The 16,019-nt window shown below is 49.9% G+C and overlaps 1 protein-coding gene across 1 annotated transcript in view; it reads right to left on the minus strand.

The window, feature by feature from the left end:
- Positions 1–15,122, minus strand: part of Togaram2 (TOG array regulator of axonemal microtubules 2) — a 42,053-nt gene extending 26,931 nt beyond the window's left edge. Inside the window, exons 1-7 of the mRNA XM_090336179.1 lie at positions 15,080–15,122; positions 12,075–12,188; positions 9,331–9,618; positions 8,050–8,240; positions 6,973–7,163; positions 4,465–4,511; positions 1,857–2,023 (exon numbers count right to left, since the gene is read on the minus strand). Of these exons, the coding sequence (XP_090192305.1) occupies positions 1,857–2,023; positions 4,465–4,511; positions 6,973–7,163; positions 8,050–8,240; positions 9,331–9,618; positions 12,075–12,188; positions 15,080–15,107 (1,026 nt within the window). The 5' untranslated portion in view covers positions 15,108–15,122. The remainder of the gene's footprint in view (positions 1–1,856; positions 2,024–4,464; positions 4,512–6,972; positions 7,164–8,049; positions 8,241–9,330; positions 9,619–12,074; positions 12,189–15,079) is intronic.
- Between the last annotated feature and the right edge of the window lie 897 nt (positions 15,123–16,019).

The raw sequence follows: 16,019 nt of genomic DNA on the forward strand, positions 1-16,019 counted from the left end.
AAGGCAGGAATGTCTCAAGTTCAAGGCCTGGAAAAAGCTAATGTGACTAACAAAATGAAAACTAAAAACAAATACAAATGATAAGGTATGAGGATAAGGTATACCCTAAGTGATAGATCACTTGCCTAGCATGCATGAAGCCCTGCATGGGTTCACTGACGAGTACCACACCAAAAGAAAAGTAGAGACTCTGAATGAGAAGGAGAAAGAGTAAGAGGAGGAAGAGAAACAGGAAGAGGAGAAGGCGAGGAAGGAAAAGAAAAAGAGGGAGAAAGGTGAAGGGAGGAGGAGAAAGAGGAAGAAAAGAAGGAGAAGAAGAGAAAAAGGTGAAGGAGAACAGAGGGTAGAGGGAGGTAGCCTCGAGGGACTGCTTTCAGAATGAATTTTAAGTGACGATCTAGATCTCAACGATCCAAGTCAAGGAGGGAAGGGGACACTAGACCATGGGGTAGCAAACTGAATACCACACTAGGTCCCTATGAAAGGACTGGAGGCCAGGTCAGGTTTTGAGCCGAAAGAGCGACACAATTTGGCTTCCATTTGGGGTACTGGCTTCTCCAAAGATTGTTTTGTTTTGTTTTGTTTTTCCCAGCCTGCACTGGGGCTTGAACTCAGGATTTGAACACTGTCTTTGGATTTCTACCACTTGAGCCACAGCACCACTTGCAGCTTTTTCTATGTATGTAGGACTGAGGAATCGAATCCAGGACTTCGTGCATGCTAGGCAAGCACTCTACCACTAGGCCAAACTCCAGGCCCTTGTTTGTTTGTTTAAATAGCCTATTTTGAGGCAGTTTGAGACTCACAAGAAGTTGTAAAAATAGGTTCAATACATGCTCTTCCCCGCCTCCCAGGGAGGGACCAATGTGACCAAAGAACATTTTGTAAGGATTATTCTGCCTGCTTCATGGAAGTCTAAAACAGATGGGAGCAGGGAAAACCTTACGAGACCACCAGATACAGGAACAAGAGAGAGGGAGGGAAGATGTTCCAGGATGGTGGGACTGGTGGGGAAGGTTGGTTTTGCTGAGACAGCAGATGTAAGATGCCAAGGACAGGCTCAGAGGAAGGAAGAAGCTGCCTTTCACAGAGGCTGAGCACCATTCCCTCATCTCCATCCACAGACGGAGACTCATCAAAGGCAGTGCCAGATCATCAAAAGCCGTTCCTGGGACAGAGTAGGAGACATTGGGGCATGAAAGGTATTAATGACTTCCATGGGGTAGTAGGAACTAATGCCAGACCACGCTGCTCTCGGGAGAGAATGGGAACAGTTCGTCATGCTAGGAGGAAAAAGGTAGCAGAAAGCAAATGGAGGGAAGACCAAGCTAGCAGCAAGACAGCAAACATGATGAAATTGGAACACCACCCCTCCAAGGTCATTTTAGAAGTGCAAGGTATTTATCAGCCTGCCAAGCACAGTTTTGGCCACCAGCCTCAGAGTCAGCTGCCTCTCCATTGCTATCTTGGGAGTTAGTTCGGATTACTTAACCTGGTTCACCTAAGCCCTCCGGCCTCTCCCCCAGCATCCTGCTTCCTTCTCACCCACATGTGATTTTCTTCTGTTATTCCACCTCCCAATACCACTCTTCAACAACCCGCTGGACTCTTCTCTGCACCCAGTCCCCACTCTACCCCAACCCTATCCCCGTTTCCCTTCCTCTCTGCAGCCTTAGCGCTCAGGGCAGCTGCCTAAACTCTTCCTGGCTCTGCCCCAGTTCCCACCAGCTGGTCCCTCACATTTAGAAACATGCTTTATTCATTTAATTCCCCTTCTCCTCCCCCTCCTCCTCCTCCTCCTCCTCCTCCCCCTCCTCCTCCTCCTCCTCCTCCTCCTCCACTCACTTCCCAGATACCTTGGAGCTAATTTCCTTCTGGTCCTCTTCTTTCCGCAAGGGGTGGGCTTCTTTGGTATGACCGAAGGAGAATGCTGTCAGTATAGGAGTGGACCGTGATGAAGCCAGGGGCTTCTCAGGTGCCACCGAAGGCTTGTCTCTCACAGGTGGGGCCACAGGTTTTGGCTCTGAGGAGTCAAGAGAAAGGATGGGACTGAGGACAGCCAGCACCCAGAGTGCCCCTGAGGTGATCTGTGGCTAACAGGACTTGACTGGCCAAGTGCTGTGCAGAGTGGTATCAGCAAGGATGCTAAGGACCACATCATACTCCCTTCATCTGTCCATCTAGTCATTCGTCCACTCATTCATCCATTCAGCAAGTGAACATTGCATGCAGGGAGGGACTAGGCAGGAAGACAAAAATTCCAACTGTCCTGCCAGCCATTTTCTACACCCTAGCCAAGTTGGAAGGGACCAGGCAAGCTACTAACCCTAATCTAGTTCTCTTACTTCACAAACAGGAAAGCAGAGGCCCAGAGACCTTTAGGTGTTTTTGTGATTAATAAAATACAACTTTGGGGCTGGGAATGTGGCTTAGTGCTAGCATGCAAGAAACCCTAGGTTTGATGCCTCAGTACCACATACACAGAAAAGGCCAGAAGTGGTACTGTGACTCAAGTAGGAGAGTGCAAGCCTTGAGCCCAAGGAGGCTCAGGGACAGAGCCCAGGCCCTGAGTTCAAGCTCCAGGACTGGTAAAAAATAAATAAATATAAAACTTCACTTCTAAATATTAACTCCATAATGTCTTTTATCCTGTATGTCCCAATTAGTGGATATAAAGGTACACTTCTTCTTAGGACCTTGGGAGAGCCCACAAATCAGGAGAATGGCGGCCTCATTTGGGGATACCTGAGGCTGCAGAGGGCATCTGGAGCCTGGCCTCTTGCCCAGTTCTCTGGCACTCAGTCCTCTGCTAGCCCATGCCTTCTACAAACACTCCCTCTGTTTGGGGGATGGGGAGGGAGAAGAATCGGGACCAAGGGATAAAAGAGGTTAAGAAGCAAAAAGTAAGTGGAATGGAAGCGGCACATGCCTGTCACCTTAGCTATTCAGGAGAGACTAAGATCCAAGAATCATGGTTCAAAGCCAGCCTAGGCAGGTAAGTCCATGAAACTTTTATCTTCCATTAACCACCAAAAAGCCAGAAGTGGAGCTACGAGTCAAGTGATAGAATGTTAGCCTGGAGCAAAAATAGTTCAGGGACAGTACCCAAGCCCTGAGTTCAAACTTCAGGATTGGCACACGGTGCACACACACACACACACACACACACACACACACACACACACACACACACCAAAGACAGGGCAGAGGGTGCAGGTGGTTAGAGGCCACCTGGCCAGAGCAAGGTGTGCAGTAATGCTATGAGATGTGGGGCCCCAGTGCTGGGTGTTAGATGAATTAGAAATCTTGAGCTATGTCCACCCCAACAGACAACCAGGTATGTCAGGAGTGAGAGAGTCCTCTAAGGACTTTTTCATATCCTTTCCCTTCTTTAGACCTCTACGGGACCCCTGGAAAGCCTCATCTGAGGAGCTTCCTCACTCACGGTGACAGGGCCTCTAGGCCCAAATAGCCAAGCCAGTCATCTCAGGTGGAGCACAAAGAAGAGATCTGAGGTCCGGCTGGGAGTGTAATCTCGTGGTACAGTGCTCACCTAGCATGCACAAAGCCCTGGGTTCAATTCCTCAGTACCACATACAAAGAAAAAGCCAGAAGTGGTGCTGTGGCTCAGGAGACAGAGCACTAGCCTTGAGCAAAAAGTGTCCAAGGACAATGCCCAGGAGAGAGAGAGAGAGAGAGAGAGAGAGAGAGAGAGAGAGAGAGAGAGAGAGAGAGAGAGAGAGAGAGAGAGAGAGAGAGAGAGAGAGATCTGAGGTACCTCATGCATCCCTGGAGACTACCCAAGATCAGCCTGCACACAGCCAGTGAGGGAGCAGGGGAGGAGCCCGCACTCCGGGCCTGCCAGGCCTGCTTCTAGGGCCTCTTTGGGAAGCAGCCAACTGCTTCCCCTCCCAGCACCCCTGCCAGCTGTACACCCTGTTGAGCTTATCAGCAAGGACATGCCAGGAAGCTGGTCACCCTCCTGCTCTTCACACAGCAGCTGCTGTCCACTCCCACTGCCCACGGCCTGGGCTCCTTGCCTGGCCTGCTTCTCCTGCCCCACAGCCATGGCTCAGATTCCGCTTCTGCTATCAGCCTCTCCGTAGGAGTCAGTCATGCTCCCTCCCTCCACCCTGGTGAACCCTGTGGGATATGCTTTAATACCTCACTCTATCCAGTAAGAGTAAGTCTATTTTCATAAACCCAAGCAAGGGGCCATGGCTCAGTGTGTCAGGAAACTCCACTCTGGAGCCATGAGGTCCACACGTGTGGATCAGAAGCTCACAGTGGTTCATTTGCCAAATCAGGAAAGTACCATCACCCTTATGTGGATTGTCTTGAGCTGCAGGACCTGGTATCAACTTGGCTGGCTTGGCAATAGTCACTGCTTCTATCCCACCCTTGACCTGGGCCTACTGCTCAGGCTGCAGATTCAAAACAAAGTGAATTATGGAGAACACATACCCAGAGCTTTAGGAGTCTTCTCCTGAGGTCCACTCTCCCGAACCAATCTTAAAAGGATGGGAGAAAAGAAGTTAGTGAGACACAGAAGGCAGAGATGTTGGGAGAAGGAGCCCAGGGTGGCTCCAGGAGGGGGCGATCATGTGATGGGAACACAGGGCACGAAGCTGGTATCCAGGTCAAAGCAGGAAAGACAGTTCCTTCCACAAACCCAGGCTTGGCTGAGCAGCTGCTAGACCCAGCTAGGCTGGGAGTTCAGCCTGACTTCCCCAGCTGGACGCCCATCTCTTCTCCAGCACCAGCCCCCACACGGGAACCGTCCACAGAGGACAACACTGCCCCTGCATGGCACCTGGCCTGTGCAGCACAGAAGGGTGAATTGTTGCACAGTTTACACAATGCTAAGCTCAAGTTCTGAAAAATTCCCTGCCCTGAGGGAGCTCCGAGACCCCTACGTAGCCCTTCTCTCCTTCCAGCCTCCAGTGGAGTGGAGAAGGCTTGGTAACTTCCTACTGCTTGGGGCTAAAAGCTCAGTGCTGGCCACACACAGGACAAGATAGGGCACTCATGACACTGGTTTTCATTATAACTATTTTATTACTATCCTCTAATTGTATAAGGGGTTTCATTGTAATAATTGACATTGTCACTTCCTTTTTTCTCTTTTTGTCAATCATGGGGTTTGAACTCAGGGCCTAGGCACTGTCCTTGAGCAGTTTTCACTCAAGGCTAGTGCCCTACCACTTTAAGTCACAGTGCCACTTCCAGTTTTCTGGGGTTTATTGTAGTTAAGAGTCTCATGGACTTTCCTGCCCAGGATGGCTTTGAACTGGGATCCTCAGAGCTCAGCCTCCCAAATAGCTAGGATTACAGGCGTGAACCACCAGAGCCTACCACCACTGAAACTTTCCACATGGAAAGCACCACTTACACATTCGACTGATACTTGCTAAGGCCTACTACATTCCAGATCATTCTTGTGCACCTACTATGTACCCTGTTCAGACCCTGAGAATAGAGCACCAATATGATAAGAAGTGAGGCCAAGTGGAGAGGGATGAGCAGGGAACTAGGCTGGGGCTTCTTTGCATTTTTGTTGTAAGAAAGACCTCAGCGGGGAGAACAACCTTAGGTAATGCGAGATCAGGCAAACGCAGAATGAGTCAAAATTGATGCTGGCATCTGAAGTTCAGGACAAATACCCACACCTTGATAGAAATAAGGAGATCCTAGGAGGGGGACAGTTTGCCGTGATGATGGTGAATCCGCCCCTTCCCTCTGACACTGATCTGCCTTTGCCCTGAGAAACTGGAGCTACCCAGTAGAAAGATGGACCTCCAAGGAGGTGCCAAGGCCAGAACTAGAAAGGTGACGTCACCCATGCTCACTGGCACTAGAGGCCAAGGCACAGAGCGCCCAGAGAACACAAGGCCCTACACTGAATCTCAGTGCTTTTACACAACTGGCGCGGAGAGACTGGAAGGTCCAGCTGCAGGTACAAAGGAAGGAAGGAGAAAAATCCAAAACTCAACAACACCAGGGAAATAAGAAAATCACAAGTAGTGAGTTGGAGCTGGGCACCGGTGGCTCATGTAATCCTAGCTGCTCAGGAGGCTGAGATCTGAGAACTGCAGTTCAAAGACAGTCCAGGCAGAAAAGCCTGAAACTTTTATCTCCAATTAATTATGGTTAAAAAAAATTCTATCCAATTAGGGGCTGGAGTTTGGCCTAGTGGTAGAGTGCTTGCCTAGCAGGTAAATCTCTGGGTTCGATTCCTCGGTACTGCATACACTGAAAAAAGCTAGAAGTGGTACTGTGGCTCAAGTGGTAGAGCACTGGCTTTGAGGAAAGCCCAAGGACAGTGCTCAGGCCCTGAGTTCAGGCTCCAGGACTGGCAAAAAAAAAAAATATATATATATATATATATGTATCCAATTCATTTTGGCTAAAAAAAAATGCCAGAAGTAAAGCAAAGCTGTGGCTCAAGTGATACAGTGCTACCCTTGAGCAAAGATAGCTCAAGGCCTTTGTTCCAGCTCCAGGACCAGTACACAGACACACACACACATAAAAACAAGAATTTTTAAATATTGGACTACACACATACACATACACAGGCACAGATGTGCAACTATGACTGTGTTTTTAGCATTCATTAACAATAACAATGAAGCGCTTCCATCAGACTCACTCACATTCCAAAATAATCGGTATTTTATTCCTCACTACAGCAGACATACCCACTAAGAAACTGTAGCAGAGAATCATGGAATATTGTACCACCATCCTGATTCATGGAGCCCAGCAGCAGAAACGACCCTGCAGCAGCTCTGTGGCTTCCCTAACTCTGAGGCTTATGGGTATCAGACTCTACTCCTCACTCCCGGTCTCTACCACGAAGGCTCCGCCACAAAGAGCCTGAATGGATCTTGGGGAATTGAAAGAAAGACTTGAAGGTAGGTAGTCTTTACCATGTGTGAGGGCTCTTACCATGCAGGGGTGGGGTCTTACCGTGTTGGGGGGGCCCTCTGTCCTGTGAGGTCATCCTGACCTGATGCCACGGAAGTGGGCATGGAGCCAGGCCTACAGGAGGAGGGCCCTGTCTGCGTCTCAGCCTTGGGGATGGGCGGGATCACCAGGCCGCCCAGTGACTTGCGCATCTTCTCGTCGTTGCAGTGCAGGTACTGTTGAGAAATCTGCACCTGGGAGCAGAAGGGTTCTGTCCATGAAAGCATCCCATGCTCTGTGACCAGCCACCTCATAGAACTCGCCTCCTCCACCAGGAAGTGCACTCTGGTTTCCCTTTGCAGCCTGGTTCCCTGCCAAAGCTCCTGGCTCCCTCAGAAGTCCAGTGAGATGTCTGGAAAGCTTTTTGAAAAATTACCATCTGAATTTTTCTTTTCTTTTTTTTTTTTGCCAGTCCTGGGCTTGAGCTCAGGGCCTGAGCACTGTCCTTGGACTTTCTCAAGGCCAGAGCTCAACCACTTGGGCCTCAGCACCACTTCCGGCTTTTTTCTATGTATGTGGTACCGAGGAATCGAACCCGGGTCTTCGTGCATGCTAGGCAAGCACTCTACCACTAGGCCAAACTCCCGGCCCTGAATTTTTCTTTTATCGTTTTATTTCCGAAAAACCCTAGAACATCAGAACTGGAAATGTCTGATGCAAAGCTATATTTTATAGATGCACAAAAGGAGGCCCAGGGAGGATGGTGAGAGGCAAAGCAGAAATCAGGACCCAAATCTGAGTCCTAGCCCAGCATCCTTTCCCCCCTGCTGGGGTCACGCGTGGGCTTATAGAAGAGAGGGCCAGGAAACAGAAGGGAATCTGAAACATTGAGACCAGAGAAGGTCTAGAGGCTCCAGCTCATGAGAGGCAGTCCTCTGCATCCCCAGAACTCCCAACTATAATGCAGGAGGAGGGGAAGGCCTTAGGCCCCTCCTAACGCCACCCTTAGCCTTCAGGGAAGTTTCAAGCCTTTACACACATGCACAGGGCATGGGAACAGGGGCTGGTAAAGGATAGAAAGACAGAGGATGGAGACTCAGAGCAGGAGAAGGGCCTTACCTGCTGAGCTCCTTGTCTCACCTCCTGGGGCCCCTGCCTGCTCCTGGGCGGGTCCAGTTCCTTCTCCTTGGCTCTGCCAGCCTCGGGGGTGGTGGGGATGCTCTGGATGGGAGGCATTGGCCTGGGCACCCTCAGCAGCCTCTGAGAGGTGGCGCGGGGCACGGTGCTCCTCAGAGGAACTCCTTTGGGGCCTCCAAGGGGATCCAGAGAAGCTATGTATTGTGGGGGTAAGTGAGGAGCTAGCTCAGGGAGAATGGGGAGTACAGGAGGAGCCTCACGCTAACCAGGGCAAGACTGGGATATCCTGACGGATGGTGAGCAGAGGGAGTGCCCAGGCCCACAACCAGCAGGGCACTGAGCAGGCAATACTGACAGTCCTTTCCCATCCCTATAAAGTTTGCTGGACCTGTCAACCAAAGTGATTTCAACCAAAGTCAGGCACCAATGGTTCCCACCTATAATTCTAACTAGTTAGGAGTCTAAGATCTGAGGATAGAGGTCTGAAGCTCGCCCAGGAAGACAAATCCGAGACTCTTTCTTTGTTTGTTTTGTTGGCCATGGGGCTTTAACTTTGGGCCTGGATGCTGTCCCTGAGCTCTTCAGCTCAAGGCTACAATACACAGTACAAAAGAAGATAAAATCAGCATGAGATTGAGAGGGAGGACCGTGGGCTCTGGCTCTGGATAGAAGCTATGTGACTACTGTACTCCTTTGTGAAAAATTAGATATCCACAAAGACTGTGCCCGGCATAGTGGTACTCATCTGTAATCACAGTTACTCAGGAGGCAGAGGCAAGAGTTGAGATTGAGGCTAAACAATATTAGTGAGACCCTAACCCAAAATGCAGAAACAGAAGAACACAGCTCAAGTGGTAGAGTCTACATTTAGCTTGTGCAAGGCCCTGGGTTCAATTTCCAGCAACCCACCCTCCTACACACACACAATCACACACACACACACACACACACACACACACACACACAAAATAAATAAAAGACGCTATTACAAATACTGCCTGTCCTCTTGTGCTTAGCACATGACAAATCAGTTCCTTCGGCCCCCACCCTCTTTCTTTACAGCCTAAAAATTAGATCCCCACACTCCTAGCCTTTCTGCTGATACTTCATATGCCCGGCAGACATCCTTACAGCCTCCTGTGGCATCCTGGCTGCATAGCAGCAGTCCCCTGGGCAGTGCCGCCTGCACCTTCTGAAAGCCATCTGAGTCCAGCACACACCATCACAGCCTGGCTGGCCTGGGACCACTGGCCCTAGGGAAAGGGGCTGGAGGCCAAGGCTCACCTCGAGACGATGCTGCCATGCCCTCCGACAGCCTCCTCTTCTTGAGCTTCTCCTTGATCTGCATGGTGTCCTGGGCCACGCTGTTAGCCTCTGACTCCAGCGAGAGGACAGGCACCAGGGGATGAGACCCCAAAGGAAGAACGCCAAGGGTCCTGGGATGGCCATTCCTGGCCTGCCAGCTCTTCACAGGAGTGTCTAGTTTAAGACTCCCTGGGTCCCCATGTCCACTCAAGAGCTGTGATGACATCTCACTCCTCTGCGGGACACTCGGCACAGGCTGGAGGGGACCTGAGGGGACATATCCCATGATGGCGCTGGGCACCAGTGGAAATGAAGCCCCGTCTTTCAATGTCTCTGTCCTTCCTAGGAACAACTGATATGTCAACAATGTCCGTGAACCGAATGCACCCATGTGGCCCTATGTCATGAGGTCACCTCAGGGAATAAAAGGGAGAAACACATGCAGTCCTATTCAAGCACAGGCGAGAGGCCCTAAACCATTAAGGAAGGCCATGTGCCCAGGATCACCTTCCCCAAGTCCAGGACCCAACGAATTTGTCTGATACCATTAAGTGCCTATTTTACCAAATACAAACCGAGCAGCAAAGTCAGGCAGCTTAAAGTAAGTTATGTTCACAGCCAACTACTCATCCAGCCACACTGTGTGTGTGTGTGTGTGTGTGTGTGTGTGTGTGTGCTGATACTAGGGTTTGGACTCAAGGCCTGAGCACTGTCTCCTAGATATTTTTCACTCAAGGACGGAACTCTACCACTTGAACCACACTTCTACATATGGATTTTTGCTGGTTAATTGGATGTAAGAGTCTCACAGACTTTCCTGCCGGGAATAGCTTCAAACCTCACTCTTCCAATCTGTTTTCTGAGTAGTAGATTACAGGAGATTACAGGCATGCGCACAGCATCTGACTATTTAACCACATTTAATGCCATGTACAAAGTTGAACACTGATGACTCATGCCTGTAAGCCGAGCTGTGATCTCAGGAAGCTGGGATCTGAGAATTGTGGTTTAAATCTGGCCCGGACAGGAAAGTCTATGAGACTCTTACCTCCAATTAACCAGCAGACACCCCAAAATGGTGCCTCAGCAACAATGTCCAGGCCCCAAGTTCAAGTCCCATAACTGACAAAATTTAATCTTAAATTTAAAAAAAATAGGCATCTACAAGACTCTGAGACCATGCAATCAGTAGATGTACAGATGCATGTGAGACATGGTCTTTATCACTAATGGACTTGTGACCTATTAGAGAAAGAAAAAGCACTAGTACTAGGTTCTGTACAAGGTAAATATGAGATGTACTAAGTGCTAGAAACAAAACGCTTGGTGTGATTACAGCATTGGAGGATGATATGGAAAGCCTTTGTGAAGGGGTGGGGTACAACCCCCCAGCTCATCTTAGTGCCTTGACCTAAGCCCTGAGTCCCTGGTTCAGTCCACAGATATTGGACTGTGCTTGGCACATGAGCCAAGCAATCCTGCTATGACCACCCTACGCTGGAAGCAGACTGGCCTGAGGGAGGAGATAAACCTGGAGCCAATGGCTGTATGTATACCATCATAAAATGAACTCCAAGAAATGGGAACAAAAGGTTTATATTTTATTTTGGATGAGGTTATTTTTTTTCTTTTTCCCCCTTTCGTTGCTGTTTTAAATTTCTATATATTTTTTGTCTTGTATGTAAGTTTTTCTGATATGGAGAGGGGAAGGGCAAGTACAGAAATGGTGAGACAAAGGGTGAATTAATGCAGCAGCGATACTCACCAGACACTACGTTGAAAATGGGGCCAGGAGTTTGGCCTAATGATAGAGTGCTTGCCTAATGTACATAAAGACCCAGGGTTCAATTCCTCAGTACCACATACATAGAAGAAGCCGGAAATTGTGCTGTGGCTCAAGTGGTAGAGCTCTAGCCTTGAGAACAGTGCTCAGGCCCTGAGTTCAATTCCTGGGACTGGCAAAAAAAAATAAAAAAAACCTTGGGAACTGGGGGAAGAGGGAAAAAATGAGGGAAGAGTTGACACTGTTTAAAAAGAAATTTACTCAATGCCTGACTTATGCAACTGTGTACATCACCTTTACAATAAAAATTAAATAAGAAAGACAGAGAAAGAGAAGGAGAGAGAGGAAGGAAGGAAAGAAGGAAGGAAGGAAGGAAGGAAGGAAGGAAGGAAGGAAGGAAGGAAGGAAGGAAAGAAGGAAGGAAGGAAACAGGCAGAGCCATAGCTCCTCCATACAGAGTGATGGCTAAGGACCGTATGCAACTGACAGAGCAGGAGTCCCAAGACAGGAAGTGGCAGAGAAGCTGAGTAGAGTCATGGAAAATCACCAGTGAGGGGCTACCTGCGTTGGTAATGCCCACCTCTTACCCACTCCATACTCAGTTCCCTCCTAGATCCCAAGGCACAGGCCTGGCCTACCCAGGGCAAATTCCCAGGAGAGCCAGGCAATGCTGGAAGCCTATTTCTGGGATGTCCCTCTGTACATCTCCCCTGAGGCACAAAGCATAAAGACTGCGTTTTAAGCAGGGACCCCAATAAAAGCCACACCTCCTATAGCTTGAGAATGCCCACATGTCCAGACACCCTCACTTCCCCTCCAGGCTGGGCTCCAGCTCTGTCTGTGGTCAGCTGCCAGGGGAGCCCCTCGTTTCCTGCCCAAGTCTCCAGAGAGCCCACCAGGGCCTTCCCTGTCTATTCTGTGGGCTGAGTCAGCGTTTTACCTTCACCATGAGCCAGCAGGCTGGAATCGATGTTTGCAGGTGGAGGTACTCGGGGCCCAGTACTGCTCCGGGGGACACTTCCACAGTACACGGCCACTGGAGCCAGAACCTTGGCTGGGGACAGAAGCACAGGGGATCCATGTCCTAGAGTTCCCTAAAGCCAGGATGAGGGTACCGAGAGCCTGGCCCATCCCCCATGCCAGAGCCTGGTCTACCAACAGGCCAGGAAGTACCAGGCAGGCAGGCAGGGTGCTGTCACTGACTTCTACCGACCCTGCTGACTCCAGCCTCTCCACCAGCATCCTCTCCCTCCTCACCCTCTTCCGCCTGCCTGCCTTTCCCTCTGCCCAATTTCTCCCTCCTGGCTTTGTCTCAACCCTCCCAATTTTGTCTTTCTCCTTCATGAGCTCCCCGACTTCCTCATCCATCAGTGCAGATGTGGCTGTGTGCAGCATCCCCTCTGTTGCATATCACACAGTCACTGTTCCCTGGGGACACTTCCTCTCAGCTACCTGCAGCAGTAGCCCTGGAACCAGTGAAGTTCTAAAGCCTTGACTGCAGACTATGCTGTGTCCTGGCTATTGAGCCCTCTTTTTGGAAGTCCTCAGATATCTGTGTTCCCTCCAATCTCCTGAATCAGCAGATGGCATCTTTTACCGCGTCATATTCCATTAACCCCTGTTCTGGTTAGGGGTTCTGACCTCCAAGTCCAGTCACATACTGGAAGTCAGGTGGACCCAGCCCCTCAAGGGGACCAGAAGTCCAGTGGTAAATGGGAAGGAGGAACAAGCAGTGGCAGCCTGGGACTCTGAGCCCTAGCCAGGGACAGGAAAGGCTTTCCAGAAAAGGAGACTGGTGGGCTGAGACCAGAGTAGAAGAAGCTCAGCTAATGAATCTGGTCCTCTAGAGAGCCTTCTCCTGACCCAGTGGGGTAGTTCACACCTATAACCCCAGGTACTCTGGAGGCAGAGGTAGGAGAATCATGGTCAAGGGGGGAAAAAGACCCTATTTGAAAAATAAAGCAAAAAGGGCTGGGGGGGGTGGGTAGCTCAAGTAGTAGAACACTTGCCAGCAAGTATGAAGCCACCCTGGCATATCTCAAAAAATATGCCAGGCGCTGGTGGCTCACACCTGTAATCCTAGCTACTTGGGAGGCTGAGATCTGAGGATTGCAGTTCAAAGCCAGCCCAGGCACTAAAGTCTGTGAAATTTTTATCTCCAATTAACCACTAGAAAACTGGACGTGGATTGTGGCTCAAGGAATAAAATGCTAGCCTTGAGCTGAAGAGCTCAGGGATAATGCCCAGGCTGAGTCCCACAACTGACAAAAAAAAAAAAAAATTAAATAGGGACCAAGAGTTTGGCCTCGTAGTAGAGTGCTTGCCTAGCACGCACGAAGACACTGGTTTGATTCCTCAGTATCACAAACATAGAAAACGCCAGAAGTGTCATTGTGACTCAAGTGGTAGAGCTCTAGCCACATGAAAACCCAAGGGCAGTGCTCAGGCCCTGAGCTCAAGCCCAGGACTGGCAAAAAAAAATAAAAAAAATAAATGAATGATTGAGGGGATGGGAGCATGGCCTAGTGGTAGAGTGCTGGCCTAGCATGCATGAAGCCCTGGATTTGATTCCTCTGTACCACATACACAGGAAAAGGCAGAGGTGGGGCTGTGGATCCAGTGGCAGAGTGCTACCCTTGAGTAAAAAGTGTTCCAAGGACAGTGCCCAGGCCCCAGGACTGGCCAAAAAAAAAAGAACAAATACAAATAATAAATGATAAAAACCAAGCAAAAATTTGAGAAAGGAAAGAAGAAGGAGAAGGAGGCTTTGTTACGTCCCCTAGTCCCAGGCAGTCCTCTTTTTTTTTTTTTTTTGCCAGTCCTGGGCTTGAGCTCAGGGCCTGAGCACTGTCCTTGGACTTTCTCAAGGCTAGAGCTCTACCACTTGAGCCTCAGCACCACTTCCGGCTTTTTGCTATGTATGTGGTACCGAGGAATCGAACCCAGGTCTTCGTGCATGCTAGGCAAGCACTTTAACCACTAGGCAAAACTCCCGGCCCCTCCTCTTTTTATTTTTAAAGGGATTTTATTTATTTATTTATTTATTTATTTATTTATTTATTTATTTATTTATTTATTGCCAGTCTTGGGCTTGGCCTCAGGGCCTGAGCACTGTTCTTGGACTTTCTCAAGGCTAGCAGTCTACCACTTGAGCCTCAGCACCACTTCCGGCTTTTTTCTATGTATGTGGTACCGAGGAATCGAACCTGGGTATTCGTGCATGCTAGGCAAGCACTCTACCACTAGGCCAAACTCCAGGCCCAGCCAGGCAGTCCTCTTGCAGGCACTTCTCCCCAGCCTCTCAGCCTCTGTCCTACCCTTAGCTCTAGCTATTCAGTACCTTTATGGCTCAGCCCTTCCCAAGCATGTCTCAGGACCACCCACAGGCCCTAATCTACCACCCACCTAAGCCCCTACCCAGGTGGAAACCCAGCCCCCATCCCTCCAGCTGGAGGGCCCTGAGATCAGGCCCCAGGAGTGTATGATCTCACTTCTGTTACAGTGAGACCTTGAGGAAAGCCGCTAACCTCTCTGGCCCTCAGTTCCCACAACAGCAAACCAGAGCAGCCAGGCCACACAGCACAATAACAAAAGCTCAGCTCTCCTGCTTCTCTAACTTCCTTCCAAAGATCACCAGATCCAAAGCTCTGCCCCAATAAGCAGTGCATCTGAGCGAGGACAGATCCCTCATATCCAGAAGAAACCAAGACTCTACCCACCACTGTCCACAGTACCGACGCCTCCATCAGACCACTCCCCTGCCTCCGAGAGGAGCAGAGAAGCTCGGATAGAGTCCCCTAAACACACTGAACCTCTGTGAGCCAGGCATCTGCCAGCCAGCCAGCGGAACAGGGAAGACTGGCATCAACACATGGCTGCTGGCCTCAGGCAGAGCATGACAAGGAAGCTGAAGTACTCAAGGAAGATCCCCAGCTACGTCCTCACCTGAGGGGATGGCATCACGAGTGCCCATGCCCCAGCTGGAGAAGGTGCCTGTAAGGTGGGCTGGAGGTAACAGCTATTCCCAGGCCGTGAGCGCAGGCCGCGGGGTTCCAGAGGATGCTGGCCTGTGACATCCAGGGACCTGCAGTGGTAGAACAAGCAATGAATTCTCATTTTATCTTTCACAGTGCTAGGACTCGAACTCAGGGCCTGAGTGCTATCCTTTCACTTTTATGCCACACCTCCAGTTCCGCTGCTTGGTGGTTAAATGGTGATAAGAATCTTACAAACTTTCTTGCCGAGCTGGCTTTGAACCACAATCCTCAGATCTCAGCTTCCCGAGCAGCGAGGATGACAGCTGTGGGTTAGAAATAAACCCAGCCCTGGGTTAGAAATAAACTCTTTTAAATCCCTTCCCAGCCATCCCCCACCGACAAAGCCCGCCTGTAGTGAGGGCATCTGCCACTGGATTCACGTGGTCCCGGGGTCTTTTCCCGACCTTCAGACTCTCGAGAACGTCAAGGTTTCCAAGGCCAAAGACCACTGGGCACTCAGAGGAGAGTCCATTAGGATGCTTGTCATCACCGGGCACCAGTGCCTCAGGCCTGTAATCCTCACGACTCAAGAAGCTGAGATCTGAGAATCGCGGTTCAAAGCCAGCCTGGGCAGAAAAGTTTATGAGATTCTTTATTTCCAATTAGCCACCAAAAACCAAAAGCCAGAAAAAGAGCTAAAAGACAGCACCTAGGCCCTGAGTTCAAGCCCAAGGATCACTATGATTAAAAAATAGCCAGTCATCCTGTCCTCTGTTTCTTGGATATGTGCAGCTTTAGGGTCTAGGGGAAGGTAGAACTGACACTTCTTTCCAGTTTTCTATCTTCTTCCCCTCCCAGTGGCACAGCTAGTGTCAGGCCTCTGTGCTCTTCTCTGGGGAGCTGGGGGA

The sequence above is a fragment of the Megascapheus bottae genome, chromosome 7 (assembly GCF_031878675.1).
Source record: "Megascapheus bottae isolate mThoBot1 chromosome 7, mThoBot2.hap1, whole genome shotgun sequence".
Taxonomy (NCBI): Eukaryota; Metazoa; Chordata; class Mammalia; order Rodentia; family Geomyidae; genus Megascapheus; species Megascapheus bottae.